At 39.5% G+C, this 27739-nt stretch overlaps 1 protein-coding gene across 1 annotated transcript; it reads left to right on the top strand.

Annotated features, from left to right (window-relative positions):
- Positions 1–1024: 1024 nt before the first annotated feature.
- On the top strand, positions 1025–20306 carry klhl20 (kelch-like family member 20). The gene is made up of 14 exons (XM_084912516.1): positions 1025–1154; positions 3443–3506; positions 7868–8125; positions 8248–8356; positions 8773–8979; positions 12304–12462; positions 12646–12740; positions 12858–12973; positions 13188–13371; positions 13477–13620; positions 13742–13875; positions 15419–15627; positions 15751–15857; positions 16282–20306. The coding sequence occupies exons 2-14, from the start codon at positions 3484–3486 to the stop codon at positions 16364–16366; spliced, it is 1830 nt and encodes a 609-aa protein (XP_084768642.1). The 5' UTR covers positions 1025–1154; positions 3443–3483; the 3' UTR covers positions 16367–20306.
- Positions 20307–27739: the final 7433 nt, after the last annotated feature.

Here is a 27739-nt window from a genome sequence, read left to right as displayed (position 1 = left end):
AAATCAGCACTGCTCAGTGTTAGCCATTGTTAATCTTCAAAACTGACTAGGTTATACTTTTAAACCTATAACACTGTCAAAAGTGTTAATTTAACACTCAACAGTGTTGTATTTAACACTCAGAGGTGTGGACCCATATAGACACTCTCTAGTGTTAATTTAACACTGGAGATTTTGCTGTGTATATATATATATACATACATACATACTAGGGGTGCAACGATACTCGTATTGATATTGAACCGTTCGATACAGTGCTTTCGGTTCGGTACGCATATGTATGAACAATACAAATGTTTTCATTTATTTGATCAACTTTCCTTCTGACGATGCTGTCTGTGTTGAGAGCTCAGTGGATCTGCGCTTGACAGTGCAGCCTAAGGAAAGTTGATCAAATAAATGAAAAAATTTGTATTGTTCATACATATGCGTACCGAACCGAAAGCACTGTATCGAACGGTTCAATATCAATACGAGTATCGTTGCACCCCTAGTATGTATGTATGTATATGTATGTATGTGTGTATATATATATATATATATATATATATATATATATATATATATATATATACACAAACACCCCAGGACTGCGCTCTTCTGGACAGAGATCTCCGATGTTGTTCCTGGGATCTGCTGGAGCCACTCGCCTAGCTTGGGAGTCACTGCAGTCACCGGAGACCACCGTTACCTTCACCCTCCACATCCTCTCGAGCTCTTCTCTGAGCCCTTGGTATTTCTCCAGCTTCTCGTGTTCCTTCTTTCTGATGTTGCTGTCATTCGGAACCGCTACATCGATCAGCACTGGCATTGTCCTGTTGGACTTGGACAGGCTTTGTTGTAGAAAAAAGATGCTCAAACAAAATGTCGACTTTCAAGCTCGTTGGAACAGTACAAACTACTTTTTAGATCCTTACACTAGACTTTTGCACAGTACTTCAGGTACATTTTATTTTTTATTATTTATCTTTACGTGCGATGACATAGTCCCCTACTTTTATTTTGAAATCAAATTATCAGGAAGTGGCGCTTGACATTCGGCATGCGCATATTACCGAGGAAGAAAAGCTGCGGAGTTAAACAACCGACGGCTTAAAACTGTAAACATTAAGAGCCTGGCTGACTAATGTCTGTGGTTGGGATGGAACTCTAAGGTAAAACCCGTTTCGTACACTCTTGCTTTTTTCCTACGTAGTTGTCATTGCTTATAGTATCGGTATATACCGCTCACTACTGATTTAATTAATGTTAGCACTACAGTTTATAATATTCAATCCGTGGCTTGTGGGCTGATGCTAAAACAGCATCTCTGACGACCAGAAATACTCTAAACGCTTTGGATTATTCTTGAATGTCGTTTATAGTTTAAATTTGTTGTCTCTGCTTGTATTAGGTTGTTTTAACGTTTGTATTGTGAAGGGAATTCCCTATCTCAGTGCTAGCTGTAGCACTAGCTTTCCCACATATCCTCGGGAAGTTAAGTAGCGTTAAGAAGCTAGTCCCGATTTTCAGTTTTTTGGAACGCATTTAGCCTCGGAAGATGTTACTTCTCCTTTTATCTCCTCTTTGGCTAAGTCACATACTAACACAACTCTTACCACAGCACTGGAAATCATTAATCGCCAACTAGTCTGGTAACTGCTAATGCAGCTATCAGCCAACAATTAGCGTGTCTTAGCTAAGCTACATGTCGAAGAGCTAAAAATAAATAACTCATAGAGAGCTGCCTTGTGTTAATGTAGACCGATGGAGTAATATTGGGGATATTTCTGAAATAAAGCTTACGTTAAAATGAGCCTTCTAAGCCCGCTACTGTCTGGATGAACCCACACAGCGCTTTCCATTTTGGGGTCTTGTTTTCTGACTTCTCTCTGAATAGGTTAATTTAATGTATATCTCTGATTAGGTTAATTTAATCTAGTGCAGCAGCAGCTGGCTGAAACACTTGACACCTCAGTGTAACCATATGACAAAAACGAGAAGGAAAAAAGAATGTGTGTGTGTGTGTGAAGGAGGGACTCCAGGTTTTGAATGAGTGGCATCAACTGGAAGTAAGGCCAGTTGTTGTTGTTGTTGTTTTGTTGTTGTGTGGGGTTTTTTATTTTATTTTTTGAAGAGGTTTACTTTTAGACAAAAGGTGCAACCGTTAAACTATGTAATGAATTAGCTTACTTTTTTAGTTAACTGTTATTTACATACATAAAAAATCTTGATATTTAACTTCAGCTGTTCAGCTCATTTCTGTCCACTGATCTTCACTAATTACAGTAGGCTTAAGCATTTACTGCTGTCACTTTCCATCTCACTGCAATGGTAGCAGTGTGTTTGAAGTTTGAAACAGTGAGAGCTACTTGTAGTATGATGTTTGGAGATAGATAGCAGTCTGTTAACTCAACAGTTGGTGGAAGCCAGCTTAGCATTCTGTGCCACTCGTGAGACAGAGAGCTGCTGGCAGTGCTGAGATATTTATTTTTATTTACAATATTGATATTTTATTTTTAGACTCAAGTGTGTGATTTTTATGAAATGGATAAGCAGAAGAAAATGAATGAATGCTTGGATGGATTCTTTCATATAGGGAAATTTAGAATGGTCATTGATGGTTGACCAGTTAGAACATAATTTTAATAATGTTAAAATCACTGAGGATAAGAATTTGATCATATTTTGGAGTAAAATATGATAACTTCTTGGGTAAAACATTGTTTGGCTTAGGTGGACTGTAAAATATTGAAATCATTCCAGGGTCTTCAGAGTTTTCTGGTAAAGCCAAGATGTTCGAATGAAGTTATACTACACAGTAAAATGGGAATGCATTAAATTAAAAAGAAAAATGACAGCAATCCCCACCAGCCAGGGTTGGTGTAGGTGTGCCTCAGGTAAGAGGAAAAGAGGACTATGATTGCCTATAGAGAGCCATGCTTTAGTGAGTATCAAAAAAGTTATTGGATGTGAAAAAAAACTTAAATTAAGACTGGCAGCAGAGGGGTGATACTGGTTGATATAATGATAAAAGTGTTTGATAGGAAATAATTGATGGAATGGAAGAAGGCTATAAGAATTTGTTATAGTGGAGTGAGATGTGAAGGAAGCAGAAAGGCATTGTGAGTCACCAGTTCCTGAACATTTACAGAGAGAAGGCTGCGCACACATAGTGTCAGCAAAACATGTACAAAGGTAGGTTTTATTGCAGGATAATAATTTGATAGCAGTAGATTGTTTGGTTTCAGTCTTGCTGACAGAAGTGGTTAATTTGGTAGGTAGGATTGTGGTGTGGAGTAAATTACAGGAAAAAATGATTATTCTGCTGTCACAAGAGGTTGTAATTTTTTCCCATCAGCAGGCAGGAATCATAAATCAGATATAAAAAAATACTAGTTTTTATCTTATATTTGTGGGGGTAACTGCAGGAAATGCTGATTTGTGTTGTTTTTCTTCACAGGTTAACTTGAAAGTATAGGACCAAACATTGTTCTTCAGTGCATGGATGCAAAGCCAATGCGCAGGTAAGTGTGGTAGTTTTCTGGGAAGAATGGCAAAAATATGTGGCTGTTAATTCCAGATTCTTTGGTTACTGTTTACTAGAGCAGGGCGATATGACCAAAAATATTTATCACGATATACATTTGAAAATTTGCGATAACGATATAACTGACGATATAATTGACACGAGACAAAATACTTTACAACTCCACAACTTTATTAGTGCAAAAAACCCATCAAAGTATTCTCACTTAAACAAGCAGCTGTTTTTTATGTGCATTAAAGTTATATAAAAATGTAAAAGTGCAAATGCAAATTCCTCGCTGACAGTTTAACCAAAAGGCATTTCCAGTGGAAACTGGCCGACATATCCTCAGCATAACCATGTATAATATCCACAAAACTTAAAAAGAGGTTATACACACACAATATGGTAATATTATGTTGAAGTACAGTACGTATCACTCCGCGAGGCTCCGCCTACGATAGCCGTAATGCTCCGACAATCCATCAAGCGGTGCGGCTTCGTAGCTTAGCAAAGTCGTACTGAAACATTTGACAGATTTTCGAGCGCCACATAAAATCGTTTCGAGGTCAGTAAACACAACCAGGATTCATACATAAGGCACACGGGATTATAAGGGGCTCTGTCGCTTTTCAGAGAAATCAAAGGATTGATTTTAAGTGTGCCGTATTTTCCAAACAACACGGTAATAACGACGGCCCGCTAGCAAAAATAGTGCTTTGTTGTGTATCTGACGGACAAAAGCTAAACCAGTTCCACACCACTGAAGTTGCAGCATTTTTACAAACCAGTTCAGGTTCATCAGTTTCATTCAACGATCCACTTTCGCCCTTCTCATTCTGCGTCGCCGCCATGTTCGTATGTAAACAAAGGCACTGCGCATGCGCGTTTTACCCATATTCTATCGCGATATGTCATTTTCCTATCGTTGCCCAACATTACACCGGTATTACCGTGAATGGTATGATATGGCCCAGCCCTACTGTTTACCAATTTTCTTTTTAGCGGCAGTATTATATCAGATGTGATAGTCATGGAAATCCTCAATCAAATTCCTTCTGTGTGAGAGTTAAAGATCCTCCATGGCTCATTGACACCTTGTTATGTCACCACATAAGCTTAAAAGGCAGAAAAATCCCTGCCTTACGGGATCAAAGGGGCTGGTTCAATAGAAGTTCTACCCAGAACTCTCTATAGCACTTGGTGGTACTGACCTTAGCTCTGCTGCTTTGTTGGGCTTTTAAATTTAGGTTTGATGGCCCACTGGAGAAGATAGGTGGTGTCACGATGCAGAGCAGGAGTCTGTGAAACAAGACTGGCTAAAAATAAACTTTTCACAGTAAGGGGAAACACCAGAGCCACTATGCAAAATGAAAAACTGTGTTCATGGAGTCTGTTGTGCATGTTACAGGTGAAACGGGATGGACATTAGGTTTTTTTTTTTTTTCTCTTTTGGGTGGGAAGAATGATCAACATTAGCATTTTTGTATAATGTAACATAATAGTGTATAAGGGCTGAGGTCCCATCCAGATTATAAACATGAGCTGTTTCATGCATGTGTTGCAGCCATGAACTCGTGCAGTCCAAGCAGAAACCACACAGAATATTGGAAATGTGACTGAGGTGAACTCTTTTCTCTGTTCTTTCTGAGGAAAGAAAATATCCTGACCCGATTTTCCGGAAGTTTAATTGTAAAGGCAGTTTTAGTGTCATTAATGTGAAATGAAACGGCGTAATTCTACATTTGTCATATAAAACAAAAATAGCAGTGTGTAATTGGGTAGGTAGGACCTAATTTAAGACGTTAACACTAAGACAGAATCTAATTATTGGTTTATGCTTTATAGTTAAAAGTTTCCTGTGTTGTGCAACCAGCAGCTTTAAAGGATACTCGTTAGGTCAATTTTCAGGTCCATAATTGTAATCTTTGGCTACTGGAGTAGTTTTGTATGAGTCATTGTTCAAAATGATGCTTATTTATCTTATACTACCTTGTTGTGGCCCCTCAGTTCATCTTCTGTCTGAAATGAGCTATTTTAGCCCTCTAAAGACCACCCACATTTTAAGACACTTTGATCTGATTGGCTGCCACTTATAAACATAAGGTTTGAACATCAGATCGGTGGGGTGTCGCCAGAGCCAAAGCTAATCGTGTAGGAATGGCGCCTACTCTGACATCATCCAATTATAGGAGTAGAAAAAAATTCCCGAATGTCTCTGATTAGAGTCTGGAGCAGTTTAAATTTAAATCAAAATCTCTATAGGTGCAGCATTTATGTCTCCTCATTTACCCCACTACTTTGACTCCAGTCTTTAAAACGTTACACCTACTTAAGCTTTTTAATTTTGTACTTTTACTACTGTTACTGTTAGGTCAATTCAAATGACATAATGAAAGGTCAGAATGTTTTGAGTGAAAGCATTAGAGCCTCAGTGTATCATGACCTTTTCTCCTCAGGCCAACAGTTCCTGTGAATGCTGGCTAGATGAAGTTCCTTTTTTAAAAATATCACAGCTGTTTTGTCTTGTCGCTGAGTTGCCCTGGATTACATTGCATTTTATTTTCACATTATTATGTGAAAATATGTCACTTAAAGGATATTTATTTGCTGATTTATTTTTTTTAATTTTTAAAAAAAAATTTTTATTGACTAAGATTTGAAACTTTACATTATGTATTAAATACAATCCACAAAACGTCTTTAACAAAGGTCATGTATGTGCAATGATGGAATTTCTCCCATCTGTAATGGTAAGGACACAAAGTGAAGAGGATGCGTTCAGGTGTTAGGAATTCTTGGCCAGTACTGGGAACATGAGCTGAAGTAAATCCCAAACCCAAAGTCATCCTGGGATTTAAAAAGATGCAGGGGTACACCAAGTCAACCGACCGGTGTGGATAAGTTTACACTGGCTGAGGCACATGCAGGGTACTGACCTTGCTATATTAGGTTCAGCTGATGGCCGTAGACTGACACTGTATTCAGTTCAATTCAATTTTATTTATATAGCATGAAATCACAACAACAGTCGCCTCAAGGCGCTTTATATTGTAAGGTAAAGAGCCTACAATAACACAGAGAAAACCCCAACAACCAGACGACCCCCTATGAGCAAGCATTTGTCAACAGTGGGAAGAGAAAAACGCCCTTATAACAGGAAGAAACCTCTGTCAGAACTGCGGCGGCTACCATCTAGCCACTTTTTACCGGTATTTTATTGATAATCCTGCACAGAAGCTCAGAGACACACAGACACAAAGGGGGAGGAGTTTCAGCTGTTTGAAAGCCCGAGTTTGTGCAAATAACTTTGCAAAAAAACCCCAAAACCACTCAACAAAGTCTTGGCTTCATGTTTTGACCTATTCTCCTCCTTTTCATTGTGAGCAAAGCCACCCTTGACGCCTTAAGCCTATTGCAGCATAACTAAAGAAGGATTTAAGGTCACCTAATTCAAGCCTAACTGTAATCTTTATCAAAAAGTAAAGTTTTAATCTTAATCCTAAAAGTAGGTGTCCGTATCCCGAATCCAAACTAGGAGCTAGGCCCACAGAAGAGGGGCCTGAAAGCTGAAGGCTCTGCATCACATTCTACTTTTAAGTATCCTAGGAACCACAAGTAAGCCTGCAGTTTGAGAGTGAAGTGCTTTTTTTTTTTTTTTTGGAGGGGGGGTGATATGGTGATATGAGGTCCTTGTACATGCAGTGCTGCCGTCTTCTGTTTCAGTCCGTTATTACACTCTTAAATCCTACTACTTATTCCTGCGTCTTTCGGGAGCTTACAAAGCTTCAAACGACGCGTCGACTATTAAATCAGTCGTCGACGATTTTAATAGTTGACGTAATCGTGACTAATCGACTAATCGTGGCAGCCCTAGCATGTACTCGGAACACTTTTCTTGTAAAGTAATGCACTATATAACTTAATTACTCCCACGAGAAAGTAATTTGTTACTTATGTGTTTCTCTGCAAAATGTCCTGAAACACATTGTCTCGCACTTGTCATTTACAAATATAAACCTATAAGCTACAGTCTCACACACCAACACATCCTAATGAGAACACACATGATCTTTTCCGTAGTATTTAGATATTAATACAATGCAAAGATGAAAACGAGCACAAAGAGACTTCAGAGTGATCACCACAGTGATTGTACTTTAGAAACATGAGTGGTAGAAATGGAGGGTGCAGCCTGACTGCTCATCACTTTTGTTACCTGTTAAAGTTCGTGGTCCGACTGCCTGGCTGGGGTCAGCATTCTCTCAGCATTACCATCACTGTGGGTTCCTGGCTAGCTTATTCTAATTTAAATTAATTTAATGTAACTAAGAGTATATTCATATGTACTAATGTCAGGGCCACCAGCGCACGTCAGGACGCCACTGGAATGGACATCACCAGCCGCTGTACTCTGGGGGACCCCAACAAGCTCCCTGAAGGGGTCCCCCAGCCTGCACGCATGCCCTACGTCTCAGACAAACACCCGAGGCAGACCCTGGAGGTGATCAACCTGCTGAGAAAACACCGGGAGCTCTGTGACGTGGTGCTGGTGGTGGGTGCCAAGAAGATCTACGCGCACCGTGTGATCCTCTCTGCCTGCAGCCCCTATTTCAGGTATGAGGAGACACTGTGTGATCCCACATCAGGCTAGTTTATTTACAGCTAAATTCCTGGGCTCCAGTGATTGCTGTGACACAAAAAATAATGTCATCTTTCTTTTTCCCGTTCTTCTTCAGGGCCATGTTTACTGGAGAGCTGGCAGAGAGCAGGCAGACGGAAGTGGTTATTCGTGACATTGATGAGAGAGCCATGGAGCTGCTGATCGACTTTGCTTATACATCACAGGTAGGGATGGTAGCATGCTATTAGAATTAACCGCAGGTGCACATTAAGTTAAAAAAAAAACAAAAAAAAAAACAAACAAACAAAAACTGATGAAACTGCATATTGAATGTAAAAAACTTGTCCAAACAAGTCTATGGCAAAGTTTTCAAAAAGTACGAATCAGGAGAGCAAAACCTTTGCAAGCGGCTTTATTTCCTGCAGAGTACAGTAAGGTCTATGATTAAAATGAAAAACATGTTTCTTGGCTATAACCTTGACTGTAGCAGAACTTTCTCAAAAGATGTGAGGAGACTGACATGGAGCCACAGTTTGAATGCATAAAAACGGAGGAGCTGTGGAGACCACACATTGTGATCAATCAGTTGCTAAAGCTAAAAAACTCAGTGTATCTGATGTCCTGATCTGCACCCTTTCAGGTGACTGTAGAGGAGGGGAATGTCCAGACGCTGCTCCCTGCAGCCTGCCTCCTCCAGCTTGCTGAGATCCAGGAGGCGTGCTGCGAGTTCCTTAAGAGGCAGCTGGATCCATCTAACTGCCTGGGCATCAGGGCCTTTGCTGACACACACTCCTGCCGCGAGCTGCTCCGCATTGCAGATAAGTTCACCCAGCACAATTTTCAGGAGGTAAGAACCCACATACAACTGTTCTCGGTCGTTTATAATCGCTGTATAGTGCTACGTGTTACAATGATTCTACATGTTGCTTTAGATTGAATGCGCAAAATTTACATTTAGTATACATACATTAGTATACATTTAGGATATAAAGATTTCTTTCTGTCGTGCCACATGCGTCTGTTATAAAAATGGTTTACATTTGTAAATGATCTAAAAGTGCCATATCATGGTGTTGTTGGTATAGTAAGGCCATACATTTACGTTCTGTGGTGCGCACAACAAGAAGACAAATGCAGGTAAAGACGACAGTTGGAGCTACTTCAAAGCTTCAGACTTTAAACCAACAAATCACAGTACATAAAATAGAAATCTGTTCCTGCTAAAGGTGAAAGCATCACGTTCTCCACTTCAGGCAAAAACACACTGTCAAGTACAAACAGGCTGTGAAGGTGCAGTGCAGATACTAACAGCTGGTGATGTGCAACCCAGATGTAACTGCATCAAAAACTATTTTTTCAGATATCAGTGACTTAGTTAACTGGTTTAATAATATATGCTCTTCAATTCAGCATCATGTCGCACTGTTAAAAGTCAGATTAGCCCAAGTTACCAATTCCTCCGTGGGTCAGTGATTGTATCTGCCACCAAAGAAGAGAATGAAGAAAGACGGAGACGGAAAAAGACTGCTCTCCATATTCCAAGTCTCTCTCAAATAATCTCTTCAACAGATATTTTGAATATAGTCTCACACTTGTGCACTTCACCCTGCCTGTCAATCGGTCCCTTTCATCTGGCTGGATTCCAGCCAGCGTCGTCCCTCTACTAAAAAACAAACCTCCTTAGATCCCACTGATTTAAATACTTATAGGCCAATTTCCAAACTGTTTCTTTTCAAAATCCTTAGGAAAGTTGTTGGTCGTCAACTCATTCGGATCTTAGAGTAAATAATATTTTCTATAAATTCCAATCTGGTTACAGACACAGCACTGAAACAGCGTTATTGAAAATTATTAATGATGTCCTTATGCACTCGGATAAAGGTGAGCATTCCATTTATGTCCTGCTTGACTTATCTGAAGCCTTTGATACTGTTGATAATGCTACTCTTATTAGCATACTATGAAGCTGGGTTGGGATCACCGGTACTGATCTTAAATAGTTTTTTTTTTTTTTCCATACTTATCAAACGGATATTTTAGAATTCATATTAATCAATGCATGCTCTAATCTGCACCGCTCGTATGTGGAGTGCCTGGGGTTCAAGCCTTGGACCAATTCTGTTTCTTTTTATTTATTTATTTTTATATGTTACCCCTGGGTCACCTAGTTAATGGTTTTAATAGAACAGCCTCTCCTGCCTCAAGGAACATTTCTCTGCCGTTACTAATTGGATGTATTGCTGAATGCTGAAAACTCATTTTTATAGGTTGGCATTTCCTTAATTCCTTCCCCTTCATTTGTTTGAAACCACACATGCATGTATGATGGAGTGAATGTCAAGAAAATAAGATTAAAGAAGATTATCACAACATAACCTTCATATGAGACATGGTTGCTATAAAATTTGACATTTTTTATATATATATATATACACACACACACACACACACACACACACACACACACACACACACACACACACACACACACACACACACGTGTGTGTGTGTATATATATGTATGTATACACACATTATATATAATAATCAGAAACTGAAGCGCCAGTGTTATCAAAGAAGACACCCCAGTGGAATTAGCCCAAGGCTTCAAAGACAAGGAAAATACTGAAAAAGATGGTGAAGATATTTCGGCTGTTTAAAGGGCCAACATATCACAGGGCACAAGAGCCTTCAGGCAACCGGTGTTGTGATTTGGTGCTTCATAAATAAAATTGAATTTGAAAGTCTGAAAAAGAAGCTGAATAGCATGCACTGCAAACTGTCAATACCATGTTTCCACAAAGGCAACGAACACCACAAATATACCCGCACAGTGCAAAGCATGCATGATGCAAGACCTTACCGTCCTTTGAAAATGGTGGCTTTAAACAGCTGATTAAAGTAATTTAACCTAATTACCAAATCCCTGACCATAAACCTTTCTCTCAGAAGGCATTGTACAGAAAGTATTGTCCCTTCTAGAGACATATTTGAACAGCTGTGTCATCATCCTTTACTTGATCAAGCTGTCTTGGCTAATTATAGACCAATCTTTTCCCCGTCCTTTTATTTAATAAAAAATCTTTATCAGTTATCTGTTTTACAGCTATTCTTTCATCTGCAGAGGAATTTCAGTCGGGTTTCAGATCTCATCACAGTACTAGTGAGGGTTACAGATGATCTTACTCTTATTCTCTGTGCTGCTAGACCGCAGTGCAGTATTCAGTACTGTTGACCACAATGTTTTACTACAGTGGTTTGAATCTTATCTTATTAAATAGGGAGTCTTGTTCACACACAAAAGGGTTCTGTGCTAGGGCCATTTCTATACGCAATATTATTGTAAGTTATAGCTTGCATTTTCATTGCTATGCAACGATACCCAGCTTTATCTATCCATGAAACCAGAATACACAAACGAATTAAACTGTAGGATGTCTTAAAGATAAAGAATGACCTTTAATTTCCTGCTAAATTCAGACACTGAGGTTATTGTACTCTTTCCCATAAAAAAAAAATATCTTCCGAACGTGGTGTCTAACCATATACTTACTCTAGGTGGCATTACCTTAGTCCACAGTAACACTTTGAGAAAGTGTTATAGCAGTGCTGTAGGTCTCCTTTTAAAACTTCTCTCTTAAAGTGAATTTTCTGTTTTCAGTACTGTAAGCCATTATGTTAAAAATAGCACTTTGCTACCTCAAGGCCCAGATTCCTTCCAGTCCATGTTCATGCAATGATTTCAAAGTTGTGCCAACACATTTTACAGAGCAATGGCAATGCAGGCATCAACAGGGCAATGATCTTAAGTGGAGAAAGTCAGGATGCTAGCCCAACTAAAATATTGTGAAATGAACTGATGAGAGCTATTCAGTCACCTCACCTCAGTTATTTTTAATGTCATCAGCTAAAAGCCAATTTCTCTTTGGAAAACAAAGAACAGAGAGAAGAAAAGACAGAGCGAGATTATTCCCCGTGACAGGTTTTGCTTTTGTTAGTGTAGAAATGAGATTTCACATCATGCTTTTGTGAGAAAGGTGAATTGCTTTAAAAAGTGTGAATACAATTTATTTGACGTTGATGGTAATGAAAATTGATTTGCTGACTGATGTGCTGAGACCTTTAATGAACAGTTCTCTCTTTGACTGTCTGTTGCACTTCATTTTTGTAGGTAATGGAAAGTGAGGAGTTCATGCTTCTGCCTGCCAACCAGCTCATTGACATAATCTCCAGTGATGAGTTGAACGTGCGGAGTGAGGAGCAGGTTTTCAATGCCGTGATGGCCTGGGTGAAATACAGCATCCAGGAGCGAAGACCTCAGCTACCCCAGGTTTGTCGCTAGAAGCCTGCAGTACATTCAACATCTCCTTTTGGTTTAATTCTCTTAGTCCATTTTTCCTTGTTAGTTTAGTTTGACTGTTTTTCTGATAGTTTGTGAACTACATTTTTAGTTAGTTGTCCTATTCTGACTAATGTTTCAAGCTTGACTTCTTTAATTGTATTTGCTCTGCAGGTCCTACAGCATGTCCGCCTGCCACTCCTCAGCCCCAAGTTCCTCGTGGGCACAGTGGGTTCAGATCCACTCATCAAGAGTGACGAGGAGTGCAGGTGAGTGCTGTTTGTAAGGGGAGTAGTGGTAAAAATCCTGCTTGTGCACATATAATCGAGGAAATTTATGCTATTGTGGTTAATATGAAACTGTTTACTTTGGGGTTAATGTTACAGAGACTTGGTGGATGAGGCCAAGAATTACCTGCTGCTACCACAGGAGAGACCGCTAATGCAGGGTCCCAGAACCCGACCCAGGAAACCCATCCGATGTGGAGAGGTCCTTTTTGCAGGTCAGTATCTTAGGCACAGAAATTAAAACCATGATTTCCTAATATTGCATTTTTATTTGTTTTTAATTTAAATCCTTACCAGTCGACTGTTGGTATTTTGTAGTAAAAGCCTGATTTTTATTTTTTACTCTTTCTTTCTTTCTTTCTTTCTTTCTTTCTTTCTTTCTTTCTTTCTTTCTTTCTTTCTTTCTTTCTCTCTCTCTCTCTCTTGCAGTTGGAGGTTGGTGCAGCGGTGACGCTATTTCCAGTGTGGAGCGCTATGATCCGCAGACTAATGAGTGGCGGATGGTAGCTTCAATGAGTAAGCGGCGATGTGGAGTTGGTGTCAGTGTCCTGGATGATCTGTTGTATGCAGTGGGAGGTCACGATGGCTCGTCATATCTCAACTCTGTGGAGAGGTCAGCGGCAGTCCCTGAGGCTTTCACTGTAGATATTCACAGCTTTCCAACAGTCTGTTTGTGTGTGTGTGTCTTATTCTACTTACGTGATTACCTCCACTTTAGATACGATCCTAAAACCAACCAGTGGAGCAGCGATGTGGCCCCCACCAGTACTTGTCGCACCAGTGTTGGCGTCGCTGTACTTGGAGGATATCTGTATGCAGTGGGAGGGCAGGATGGAGTTTCCTGTCTCAACATAGTTGAAAGGTAGCAGATTTCCTGTACTATACTATTTGGGTTTCCAGTTCCATTGGTGGCTACTAGATAAAAGTTAGTTTAATGCAAAAATGATTCTTTGGAATTAAATGGCCAACCTGGCTGTGTTCAGGTATGATCCCAAGGAGAACAAATGGACTCGTGTCGCATCCATGAGCACCAGGCGACTGGGTGTAGCTGTGGCTGTACTGGGAGGATTTCTATATGCTGTAGGAGGATCTGATGGAACATCTCCATTAAACACAGGTGTGCACTGAATCATGTGTAAGCATGGACTGTATAAAAAAGATGGAGAAATACTAAGTCATCTGCTAACCTTAGCAAGATTTGGTTATCAGGTACCTGCTAATTGGTGCCAAGTAATAGACTAATCTCAAATAGTGGCATTTCACTCACCAAATGAGAGCATAGATTGTCTATACCAAACAGCAAGCAGATGCAGCCCCATATGGCAGCACAAAAAATGATCGAAGGGGGGAAAATCCATAGGAGTGTAAACAACTTCTTTGTTTTTATGCACTTTATTTTAACATTTTAACAGTCATTGATGGACAAATGTTTGGAAAAGGCTCAAATGGCCACTTCGGGAACTGCAGTTTTTGGCACTTCAGAATTGCCTTCAGTTTTCTCCCTGGAGGTTGTTCAAGTCTTAATGTCTGAAGTATTGCTGCCAGAACAGCTCACAGAGCAGGCGAGCCACATTTAGATAAAGACTACTGCAGGGGCCTGGGTTCTAGTCTGGCTCTGGACATTTCCTGTGTGTCATTCACTGCTCTCTGTTCCTGTCCTCTATAGCAGCGGTCCCCAACCCCCGGGCCTCGGACCGGTACCAGTCCGTGAGTTGTTTGGTACTAGGCCGCGAGAGTTGAGGCTCAGGTGTGAAATGTATAGTTTTCAGGGTTTTTATCGGTTTTCAGCGTTATTTTGTTATCGTTTTTATCGTTTACTCGGTTTTCCTTGGTCTTTTCACGTGTGTTATGAATAAATTTTGTTTTTTTCGGTACCGGTACTAGTTTTATTTTGTTGTATTTATCCGCGACACCTTAAAGGCCGGTCCGTGAAAATATTGTCGGGCATAAACCGGTCCGTGGCGCAAAAAAGGTTGGAGACCGCTGCTCTATAGTGTCAAAAAGGCCTAAAAATAAATATTTTAAATGTCAAAAATACACAGAAACTAATACAAATGACAAACATGCCTCAGTTTGGATGGGTGTCAAATGTCTTAAATCTTTCTTCTTTTTTTTTTTTTTTCTTTAGTTGAATCGCTATAACAATTTCCAGTGTACAGTGTCACATTTTGACTACTATAATTACTAAACATAACTAGACAGATTTTAGTTGAAAAGCTGAGGATTAAAAAAAATGCAACATTTTTAAAATACTTAGATTAAAAGAATTTGTTTAATTATATTTGTATGTAAAAACTGATACTTTATCTCACAAAATGCTGTAACTTATGTCTAAAAGCAGTGTAATAAAAACTGAAACTTTTTCAGTTAAGTTTGACCAACAGGGAGCAGTTTAGGGGTTGCAATTTGGGGCTTGAATACAATTACAGAGGCTTGATGATGATGATGATCTTTAATGACCAATAGCTCAGGAGTTACACTTACTCTTAGTGGTTAAAGTTAATGGTAAAGCAAATCAAACTGTATGTAAGTGGTGTTTCTTGTTTCCCATTGATAACCACATTTGAACGATGTTCTTAGTTGAACCAATGATTGAAATCTGTCTACATATTTCTGTCATTTTCTCCTGTTATTTAATCACCTCATTCTTTCCTCTTCAGTGGAGCGCTACAACCCTCAAGAGAACCGCTGGCACACAGTGTCCCCCATGGGAACCAGAAGAAAGCACCTTGGCTGTGCGGTCTATCAGGACATGATTTACTCTGTGGGAGGTAGAGACGACACCACAGAGCTAAGCAGCGCAGAGCGATACAACCCCAGGACCAATCAATGGTCTCCTGTAGTGGCAATGACGTCCAGACGGAGTGGGGTGAGTGTGTGTGTGTGTGTGTGTGTGTTGGAGAGTCATGATGGATGTTTATGTATTTTAATGCACACCTTAAATGATACCATATGTTGTATGAGGCATTGGAGTAACTATGTGTGTCTGTAGGTGGGCTTAGCAGTGGTTAATGGTCAACTGATGGCAGTTGGAGGCTTTGATGGCACGACGTATCTGAAAACTATAGAAGTCTATGACCCTGACGCCAACACATGGAGGTAAATGGTATTCTAGTAGGATCAGTTCTTTAGTTACTATACATCAAGTACAGCTGTCAAACACTTAGCTATGCGATGTGTGTCTACATGTGTTAAATAAATTCATAGCTGTGACACTGAACACAAATGCTAATCTTAACTCTAGTTGCAGCCACACAGACTCCTGCAGGAAACTTCAAGCTGCATGATGCAGTGAACAGCTGTGATTAGTACATGCAGACATGTGGACAGGGGCTGAGTTTTAGGGAGTACTTGAGTGGCTTTTTCTTTGTGTTTTCAATGGCAGAGCAAGAATTTTAAATATTGCTCAAATGTGATTATATAATTGTGGGAAGCAAAAATGGTGATGGAGATTACATTTGGATTAATTGTGCAGCCCTGTGTTTGCACTGTTGACATTCTTTGACTTGTCTCCTTTTTTTAGGTTGTACGGAGGAATGAACTACCGCCGGTTAGGTGGAGGAGTGGGCGTCATTAAAATGACTCACTGTGAATCCCATATTTGGTAATGCCACCACCGCCCCTCTCCTTCCACACACACTTCTCATCAGCTGGCGCTTCTTCTGGCTGACTCTTGTGCCTCCAAAAGAGACATTGTGAACCGGGTGGACATGTGAGAACCATGAGGAGGACGGGGAGATGAGATGACAATAGAAGGACAAACTTTTGAACTTTACTTCACCCCCAACCCTCAAATTCAAAGTCATTAACTGACTGACCACGGTCGCCATGAAGTGCACTGAGAGCGGAAGTCTACCAAGTACCATTAAGCTTCTAGTTCAGAGAGGACGAACCTTTTTATTTTCCAAGCGTTGTGGTCTGGATTTAAACCGGTGCTTACCTTTGGTCAAGAAAGCTGCTGGCAGTGAGTGTCCTCTGAAGAAGTTTAACAGCAGCCGAAAGCCTTGCTCACCTTCCTTTTGCTTTATATGGCAGCCCCCCCTAAACTGCTGCTGCTGACCACCCACCGCCTTCAGTAAGTTTAAAGAACAGACACCCAGTGGGCAAACATACTTTCTCTTCATTGTGAGATTTCCTGGTGATACAACATTGCATACTGACTGTAAGAGCTCAAACTCCCTCATTCCGTTTGGCATAGGCTTTGAACAGCTTTCCTCTGGGCCTCATGTGTAGCATTAATCAGTAACAGTCAGGCAGCTTCCTTCTGAAGGCATCTGCATGTGTACTATGGACACACAGAGGAAAACCATATTTTGGTACTGTAGCTGTTTTTGTTGATTGAGGTCTTTAAAGATTTTATTTGTTTTATTTAGAAGAATGTAATTCACCCCAAGTGGACCGAGACATCAAAAATCAACCTCGAATGTTACTTCAGCACTTCAAATGATTAGATTTGTGCCATGAAAGGAACTTCTTTTGTTTTTCCCAAAAAGGCTCTCCATCTTGGACTGTATTTTCTGGTTAGAGTCGAGTCGACCTTGTGACAGTTGTCCAGAGTAGAACAAGAACTCGTGCTGTCCAAGATGGTATATTTGGATGAGCTTGTTTTTTGGAAGTTGCCTGGCATCAAAGACTAGAACAGCTGCACAGCTATGGACCAAACTACTGGGTCACCTACCATAATACCTGTAGGAGCTGCTCAGCCATAGAGACCTATGCTATGATCTCCTGGCGCACAATTTTTGTGCCGAGTGTTGGTAACACACCATGTACCTCAGCACCTGGTGACCTCACTCTGTAGCTTGATGTGGTCTAACACTCTGAGGCTGCAGTTCCTAAATGCTTAAAGTTTGGAAGAAGACGATTTGCAGTTGATTGTGGAATATCTGAGAGGGAAGAAACATTAAACTGGCTTATTGCAGTGTCATGCTTAAATTCAATAAGCTCTTTAGGAAATGTTTGTGAAGTCAGACTGCATGGCTAGATGCTTGATTTTTACAACTGCAGCACTAGAACTGGAAACCGCTGAATTCAAAGTTTAAAAAGTGTGGCCCAATACTTTTGTCCATGCAGTCTATTTGACCAGGAAGTAGGAAAACCAGAAATAGGAATAGCCAAGGCTAGCTGATTAGCAATGGTTGAACATTCGAAATATGAGTAAAGATGTTGCGTACTAGAAATTCAATCACAGATGGCACTGTGCTCTCTGATTGATTTTTAAAAATAAAGTTATACCCCCCCCCCCAAAAAAAAATAGAAAAAGAAAAAAAAAAGCAAACATAAAGTACTTCACCATATTTACAGGCAGCCGTTAATGTCTACATAGGAAAAAAAAAAAATTACTTGGGAACACTCGATGATGCTTCATCACACTGCCGGCACCAAGAGTCTTTTGCCAAGAATTCCATCTTGTTTGAATTTATTTAAGGTTTAAGATCATGCATACAATTTCAGGAAGTTTCCTTGATTTTGTTCAATGTGCAGTGTAGAAAGAAAGAATTGAAGAGCATTTTAAATTGCACACACAGAATGATGTTGGAGAGCGCTCTGATGCACAGCAAACAGGGTTGCTTGACTGTACTGGACACTGAGGCCACTGATCAAATGTGGACACAGCTGATTGGCGTGTCTGCGTGTCATTACAGTAAAGCTCACAGAGAAATCTGTTCTTTTTAGCCACAGCCAGTGCAATTTAAAAAAAAAAAAAAAAAAGAATAAAATTAGTTCATTTTAAAAAGAAATCAGCATCATATTGAAATATTACAAACATTGGATAGCTTACAGATGGACCTGTTTGTAAGCCCTCCAACTGATTCTCTGTGTGACAGCTTTACCACAACTTATGCTGCACCTCGCAGACTCGCATAATGATTTTGTAATTAATTCAAAATCAGAAAGGACTCTGGTTCTGTAGCCATACTGTCCCTAATCACAGAAATCAGGCATCTCTCATGGAAGTGGAGGAGAAAAAAAATTGGAGTTCTGTTACCTTCTTTGCAGTCTCTGTTTCAAATCTTCAGAGGGAGCCCTGTTGTGCGAATAGCCTTTTTAAAAATGCAGTAAAACAGGATGGACCACATGAATAGAACTGTTAACTATAAAGTAATTGCTACGTGCGTAGTAGTGTGACAATATATATTTGTTTACAGAGCCATAGGTCCATTTTCGTTCTGCTTTCAGTTCCCACATCCTTGCTTTTGTTCTGTCATCATACAGTGTAACAGCACTGCCTGCTGGTGGACGCTCATAATGCAGCACTTATACAGAAAAGGGTGATAGAGATGAGTGGTACATGGTTGTACAACTGATCTCTCACAGAGTTTAAATAGATGGTGAAATTTAGTTTCGAATGAATCTTCTCCGAATTTATTGCACTGTGATTGGTAATGTATTTTAGATTTTATCTTTTCTTTTGTTTGTTTCTTAATTATATTTTATAAAGGTGTTTCCAGACATTGGGATGGAAAAAAAGAATCACAGGTCAGCTGGGGAATCATACATTTCAGGCATCGCTGCCTTGATGCTGTGCAGAAGCAGTTTTCTTTTCCCACATGCAACACTACATGTGTCACATGCAGCTCATTACAGCAGCTCTGCACTTTAAACTATGGAATCTGATACATCCTTTTTTCCTTCTTTCTTTCTTTCTTTCTTACTTTCTTTCTTTTTTTTTTTTTTTTTATATAAACTAAAATGTCATAAGAGAGCGAGTCACAACCTGAATGTTGGTGTTTTTTTTATTTACATTTTTTTGGGTAGTTTTTGGATTATGTTCTCTCTGCTAGCACAGGGGAGGATTTCAAGAGGCAGAACTGCTGTCTGTGTAGTTACTCTTTGCAGAGCTCCACTTTAAAACAAAATGAATGTTTATGCTTCAGAAATGCTCACTTGAAAAGATGAATCGTTGACCATTTCATTCTTTTTTTTTTTTTTTTTTTTTTTTTTTTTTTTTTTTTTTTTTTTTTTTTTGATGTTGAAGAATTGTGACACATACGCAGTTGCTGAACAAAAACTGTTTGCCTGCTTCTTGAAGACTCTTCCAAAAACATTTTGCTATTTTCAACTGCCACAGAATTACAAGGAAATGCCACTCAGTTTAAGAGTCCATGCATCTTATTACTTTGGTTGTCATAATTTTGTTGTAAGAAGCATGTTTATTATTTAAACCACCCAATTTTTCAGCTGTGTGACAGCATGCTTGTTCTAATGAGTGTTAAGTCCTAGATTTATAAACAACTGTGATTTTCAACCTTTTAACGGAGCAGTTATTAATGGAATTAAAAGTACAGAAGGCAGACCAAACCTCATTTTTGGAAAAGATTTTAGACCAAAGCAAGAGAAATATGGTTCCCAGACTGAGTGGTATTTCTGTCATGTGTTCTACTAATGATGCATTGTATTATAATTGTCAGCCAGCCTTCAGTCGGTAGCCTTTTGAGAAGCCTCACCCAAAACGTGGTTGTAATTGCAGATGTTTGTTTTTGTGTATCAGAGAGCTGTCTTAGCTCACCATGTTCACTATGACAACGATTAAACTTTTTCCCGGAAGAGTTTCTCTCTCTCTCTTTTTTTTTTTTTCCTGTTAAAAGTAATATAAGTCTAAGTTTTTTAAGTAAGTTTAATTACCCCTCAGCCTCCTTTAGCAATAATGATGCTTCAATGTAGCCTGTTTGCAGCTCTGGAGGCCAGGATCACTGAACTGGAGACTCTGCTTTGCACCCTCAAAATAGCCAGGTCCCTGTAGCCAGTGGAGCCTAGCTGTCCCCCTGCAGACTGTCCCGAGCAGCTGGGGAAACCGGATGGCTGGGTGACAGTGAGGAGGAAATGTAGTTTAAACAGAAGCCTGGTACACCAACCAGTTCATGTGTCTAATTCTTTCTCCCCACTCAGCGACACCCCCCGGCAATCAAACTAATTGGCGATTCTATTCTGAGACATGCAAAGCTATGCCACCAAACACAGGTAGTTGTCTTCCAGGGGCCAGAGCAGGCGACATTAGGGAGAATTTAAAAATGTTGGTTAAGCATTTCTAGAAATCTGTCCAAATGTATGATCAACTTATCTCTAATAATAGGCTATGTACAACAGGCCTTCAAGCTAGCAGTAGTTAAACCGTTACTTAAAAAGCCATCTCTAGACCCAGCAGTCTTAGCTAATTATAGGCCAATCTCTAACCCTCCTTTCATATCAGAAATCCTTGAAAGAGTAGTTGTCAAACAGCTAACAGATCATCTGCAGAGGAGTGGCTTATTTGAAGAGTTTCAGTCAGGTTTCAGAGCTCATCACAGCATAGAAACAGCTTTAGTGAAGGTTACAAATGTTGACCAAAATATCTTATTAGAGCATGCAGTAGGTATTACAGGTACTGCGCTGCACTGGGTTGTAGTAATCTATCTAATAGACTCCAATTTATTCATGTAAATGGAGAGTCCTCTTTACACACAGGTAAATAATGGAGTTCCACAGGATTCAGTGCTAGGACCAATTCTGTTTGCATTATATATGCTTCCTTCACGCAGTATCATTAGAAGACAGCATACATTTTCACTGCTATGCAGATGACACCCAGGTCTATCTATCCATGAAGCCAGATAACACACACCAATTAGTTAAACTGCAGGAATGTCTTCCAACCTCCAAAGAGCCCTAGCTTTCTGCTTCTAAATCCAGATAAAACTGACGTTACTGTATTTGGCCCTAAAAATCTTAGAATATATTATCTAACCAGATACTTAATCTGGAGTCATTTTTGAGCAGGATAAGTCCTTCAATGCACATATTAAACAAATATCTAGGACTGCTTTCTTTCATTTGCGCCAAATCTCTAAAATTAGAAATATCCTGTCTCACAGTGACGCTGAAAAACTAGTTCATGCATTTATTACTTCTAGGCTGGACTACTGTAATTCATTATTATCAGGATGTACATCAAACTCCCTGAAAAGCCTTAAACCTTAATTCAAAATGCTGCAGCATTTTGGCTTCCCTTCATTGGCTTCCTGTTAAATCCAGAATTGAATTCAAAATCCTGCTCCTCACATACAAGGTCTTAAATAATCAGGAACCACCTTATCTTAATGACCTTGTAGTACCATATCACCCTATTAGAGCACTTTGCTCTCGCTCTGCAGAACTACTTGTTGTTCCTAGAGTATTTAAAAGTAGAATGGGAGGCAGAGCCTTCAGTTTTCAGGCCCCTCTTCTGTGGAACCAGCTTCCAGTTTGGATTCGGGAGACAGAAACTATCTCTACTTTTAAGATTAGGCTTAAAACTTTCCTTTTTGCTAAAGCATATAGTTAGGGCTGGACCAGGTGACCCTGAATCCTCCCTTAGTTATGCTGCAATAGACGTAGGCTGCCGGGGGATTCCCATGATGCATTGAGTTTTTCTTTTTCAGTCACCTTTCTCACTCACTATGTGTTAATAGACCTCTCTGCATTGAATCATACTTGTTATTAACCTCTGTCTCTCTTCCACAGCATGCCTTTATTCTGCCTTACTTCTCTCTCCCTAACTGGTCGCAGCAGATGGCCCCGCCCCTCCCTGAGCCTGGTTCTGTTGGAGGTGTTTTCCTGTTAAAAGGGCGTTCATCGGTGATTGTTGGGGTTTTTTCTAATGCATTATTGTAGGGTCATACTCTACAAACTTATAAATAACAAGATGGTTTTTAAAAACAATTCAGGCTTAAGGGACTTCCACATTGACTTCTCTTTTTAGACCTAGAAGCCCTTATTAGACCTTATTGGAGCATATTAGAGGACTTTTGTGTGACACATTTTTCAAAACATTTTCAGATTTATAGTGCAAGTTGAGGTCAATGAAGAGATTTAAGTTAATTCATTGAACTGAGCACAAGCATACACCCTTATACAGGGTTGTGCAGTTCTATGGCGTGATACTTACTGGACTGGTTTCCATAAAAGAGCCAAGCAGACAACTGCAAAAAAAGAGTACATTTTTAGTCACTATCTGGCAAAATTTGAAGGCAAATTTTAAGAGTGAAATGTAGATCTGAAAACAAGCTATATTAACACAGAAGAAGTAAAAAATAGCATAACTACTGGTGATACCCTTTTTTCTTATACCTAATTCATTCAAATCAAAATTGAATACATTACAGATATTGAATTACTAACTGTACTCGTTGCACAAGACAACTGGTGCATGTCTAGAATTGGACTTACCATCACTTGCATTAGTTGCCACTCCTTGTATGCCACAAATTTCTAAAGAATCCAACACAAACAATACCCATCTTATTATTAGAACAACATCTGTACTATAAAATGCATGTTTGTTTTTTTCAATCAACTTACCACTGTTAGTTTTTTGATGTTATAACCAGAAGCTTAGGATTAGGTATAAAGAAATTTTGGAAGAACACAGAAGTTTGACATGCTCCAGGCCATTACTGATTGGTCAGGTGCTATCCATGTGGTTTCAAAAAACAAGACTGGTTTCCCATTAAATTACAGCTCCATATGGTTGCTAATGTCCAAGGTTTCACAGTTGAACCCTGGTCTCTGCTCCGCATCCCTTGCAGTTTAGTTTTGGTGATTCTGATTCTCTTTATTGTTGAGAAGATAAGAGGTAACCACTGAGGATCAAGAACTGGTTAAGGATCAGCAGCCTGCTCTTTGTCTCCCAACTAATGAAAGGATTTTTTTTAATGACAGAAGAGAAGTAAAATGATGTTTAGTCACAGCAGCACAACAGACGGTGGTGGTGTTTCTTTTAACTTTCTTGTTGTTGTCAGAGAAAAGATCAGAGAAGAATTTGCTTTTGTTGTCACAGAAGTTGCTCATATAATGATCTTTTTTATTTCTCTGTTTTTATCCAGGGGTGTGGCTAAAGGTAGAGTCTGGTGTGGCACTGGCCCCACTGGAGTTCCCATCAAAGCTGTGGTGTCATGTCAATCGGTGTAAATTATGGGTGGAAGAGGGTTTATTACACATCCTGTTTTTCTTGGGAAAACAAACAGAGTCTGAGTGGAGTCTGAATCTTCATAGCAAGTGATCTCAACTGTGATGTCCCATCTTGTGCCACCTCAAAATTCACTCAGAATGCAGAGGTTTTTTGCCAACACTAACTCAGAACTCACTGCGTCTCCATCTACTTCACTAAAAGCTGAATAATCACTGTATGGTACTGTAACATGGGTTGTATTCAGTGGTTGAGAGGAGGCGGCAGTCAAAAACTCACGACCACACTGGTACTGGGTATTCCACAGTACTTGTTCTTTAATAAACACACTCTTCACAAACCTTACAAGGCCCGATTGAACGGCTGCTGTTTTATCATACGAAGCGAGCAGTGTTCATACAACCTGTAACGCTACATTGAGTTTGGGAAGTAAAGATATGAGGACCATCTCAGTCCACGTGTCCATATGCAAGCACGTTTCTTCCATACTCACCAGAGGGCAGTGGCGCATGCTTGTGACATCACTAAACATTAACTTAGGTTGTCTTAAAGAGACACCACTCAATTGCGACTGTTACAGTACGCTGAAGAACACTGTCCACGGCAGAGGCACAGGTACGAGGAGACGTCTGCTGAGAGATCTAAAACAAGCAGCTGTGATGGAATCTGTCAGTACTTGCTCAAGAAGATAGTCTTAATAGGGGGATATGCCAGAAATCAGCCCATCTGCACAAAAATTTAATAAAACTTCATATAATATGCACTGAATGCATTTGAAAAATTGTACTTCACGTGCCTTACAGTGAGTTGGTTTACTCCCTTTCATTCTTTTGCCCATTAATTTGCAAAATTATACTTAAAAATCATGAAACATGTTTACTGAGGTACCCACACTGTGTTTTGTTGGGGCTATTTTTCTGAATTTTGTATTTTAAAAAATTAATTTTTAATCAATTTTCAAGCAGTTTGATTTGTTAAAAAGCCTCATTTATGGGCAAATTATTGGTTAAATGAAAATGCATTTCATAGAGGTTGCAGTAATATTTTAGTAATGTCATATGACAGAATTTGTGACATGTATCTGCATGCCAATCATTAGTGAATTTCTTGTGGTAGCCCTTCCAATAGCTAGTGACTGACTCAGTGGTTCCAACTTTGGACCCAGCAATAATATAGTGTGTAGAGCTGGTGCCTGTATTTTTGTCACCTGCACCAGTTCGGTGGGGGAAAAAAAAAAGAGGAAATGTGTGAAACTGCCTCTGGATTGGACACCCAACACCCTGTTGAAAAGGGTCATATGAGAGGAACTACTGCAAGAATTTCACAGATGCTTCACAGGAAAGGGAAGATTAAAGGAAATTGCTTTCCCCTCCAAGTAATCTACACACAGAAACTGCGAGGTAGCTTTATTCTATAGCAGAAGTACTGCTAGACATTTTCATTCGCAGGACAATTAACTTGCTAATAGTTTATTTGGTGATTGGCTGTGTAACATCTGTGTTATTGCTAAATCAGTAATCACTCAAAAAATCATTTTTGTTCCAGGACTAACCACTCACGGAGACACAGCTCAGCTTTTTCACCTGCCAGACTCGAGCCCTCTCCTTGCTGAAACCTGCTAATTTAATTGCAGTGGCCTGGCCTCAGGATGGTCATTACTTCTTGTGCCAGACTCTTTAGTTCTTTAGAGTTTTAAAATGCAACAAAAACACTGATTTTATTTTAAATGATATATTTCCCAAATGTGGAGTATTGTCATGCATTGAATCGATATGTTCACTGAATAGATAAAAATGAATTGAATAGATAAAAATGATAGGAAGCTTGACTTTCTGGCCTATTTTAATTAGTCAGGATTGATGACGACCCCGTCTAATCATAAACCAAGGATTTTGGAGATAAGCAAAAAAGAAGGTTTTGGAAAAAATGGAAATAGTTTTTGATGCCTGTAAGAATGATTATTTTATTGACGGAGAGATCAAAAAAAATAATAGACAGCAGCAGTCTGTTGAATCCCCCCCCCCCCCCCCCCCCCCCCCCCCCAGATGAGCTGTGACTGAATCAGGTACATTCAGTGTTCGGCTTTAAAGTCTGATATGGTTAAAGGAAAATACACAGGTATGAAAGTGGCATCGAATTTATTAAAATTATGTATTAAATTATAAAAATATAACATATTGATATGTAATTTATCAATCAGGTGAATAAAATATATTAAACTCAACTAACTTTATTGAACCATGACAATTTTTTCATTGGACACTTTTCATGGAGGTTTTGCAGGAAAATATCTTTATGCAAGAATCCAGTTTATATAACAGAGACCTTAGTGAATGTTACAACATCAGATAACTTTGCTGTGCTTTGTTCTAAAACTATCCTAAAGTTTTGCAAGCATTTCCACAACACATGTGCTAGAAACCTTGGTTTGTAAAGCAGCATCCATGGAAATGTATGGGTACAGTGCCCAGACACATGTCTACTGCTTATCTATAAAAAGTCAAATATAAAATACAACAAATGAATTGCTTAAGCAAAGGCTTGTTAGAGTGTCATACAGCTGCATAGCAGGCCGCATTACTTGTGAGTTAAAGGCACAAACATGCTCATGAGGTCAGGCTGACTTGAGTTAGAGGAGCTGAAGTGTAGCAGACGGCTGCTGTCTGTGTCAGCACACCTGTCTCATTTGAGCCCCATTAAGGAAAATTAATATTCAAGAAATAAAATATTTATCAGCTGGTGGGTAGCTCTTCTTTGTGGGGAAGCAGACTGGGAGAACAACAACAACAAAAAGTTTGCTCCTCAGCGAGATTCCAATTTAACTTCACAGCAGGTAACAAAATATTTTCAAGGCTTGCAGACTGTGTTCTTACTGTCTGGCCTTCAAAGAGTATTGATTTGTTTTTTAAGCCTAAAATTGCAATATGTGAAAAATATCTTGGAGAGGAAATCCATTGAGATGCCCTCTAAAGAACTCAATACATTTATAATAATATTTCTGACATTAAAACACATTTTGGCAGCTTCGAGTACAGATCCATTACTGAAGGCATTTGGACAAACCACAGGAAAGTTTCCCAGCACGCTGCCGGATTAACTTCTCTCCTTTCAAGCATGAAAATACATATTCACTGCAGTGGAACTGAGCATGTGCTTTAACTCAAACGCTGTTGCATTGAACCTAAAATCAGCTGATAGGATGGTGGGGATGATGTGATACTAGTGAAGCCTACACACCTGCAAATGAGAAGAACATGTTTTATGTTCAGTGTTGTTTCTCTGGTCCAACACAAAGTACTGTTCATTCTTCCCCTATTTTGAGTTGAAGTAATACAATCCAGAGTGCTTTTCTCTTCTACAGAAATACACTTTAAAGTTCATGTAATGAGACTTCCTATTAGTGTGTACCAAAGGTTACTGAGGTATTTGAATATAAAGGTTCCTCTTTTGTTGTGCATCGGTTTCATATGTGCAACCATATTGCAGTACAAATATTGTAGGTAGGTATGTGAGTGAAAAGGAAAAGCATGCAACACAGAAGCAACACCATGCCATGGAGAGCTAAAGATGGACAGATAGCTGACACCCCTACAAGCACACAGTCAGACAAGACAGAACTTACTGTACACACATCACTGCTCCTCGCTTCTCCTTTTGTTACAGTATTGCTTTTTTTTTTTCTCTCTTTCTCCTTTTACTGTCTCATAAATGTATACAGGGCCAGTGGCTGCAGGCTATTCTTTACTGAATCATCTTTGGTTCACTGCTTCTGTCCCAGAAGACACACCCAAACTCTAAAATATACACTTACCATGAAACCTTTGCTCTGGGCACAATGCCAAACAATCTCAATTGCACTTATGTTGTTTTGTGGTTCACTTGGATCTGGTTTCTGCTCCAGTGTATATACTGTATATGTTTGTGTCACAGGGGTTTTACAGCATTGTGTTGGCAGATATAACCTAAACATTGAGCCAGAATTACAATCCACTGCCTAGTTTTTCGTGTTTCTGACCACCTCTGCCATAGAGAATATCTGAATAGAAGATGAACTCTT

This window comes from Perissodus microlepis, chromosome 18, assembly GCF_051167445.1.
Source record: "Perissodus microlepis isolate ML-2025 ecotype Zambia chromosome 18, ASM5116744v1, whole genome shotgun sequence".
NCBI lineage: Eukaryota > Metazoa > Chordata > Actinopteri > Cichliformes > Cichlidae > Perissodus > Perissodus microlepis.
This window is presented reverse-complemented; position numbering and strand designations above follow the sequence as displayed.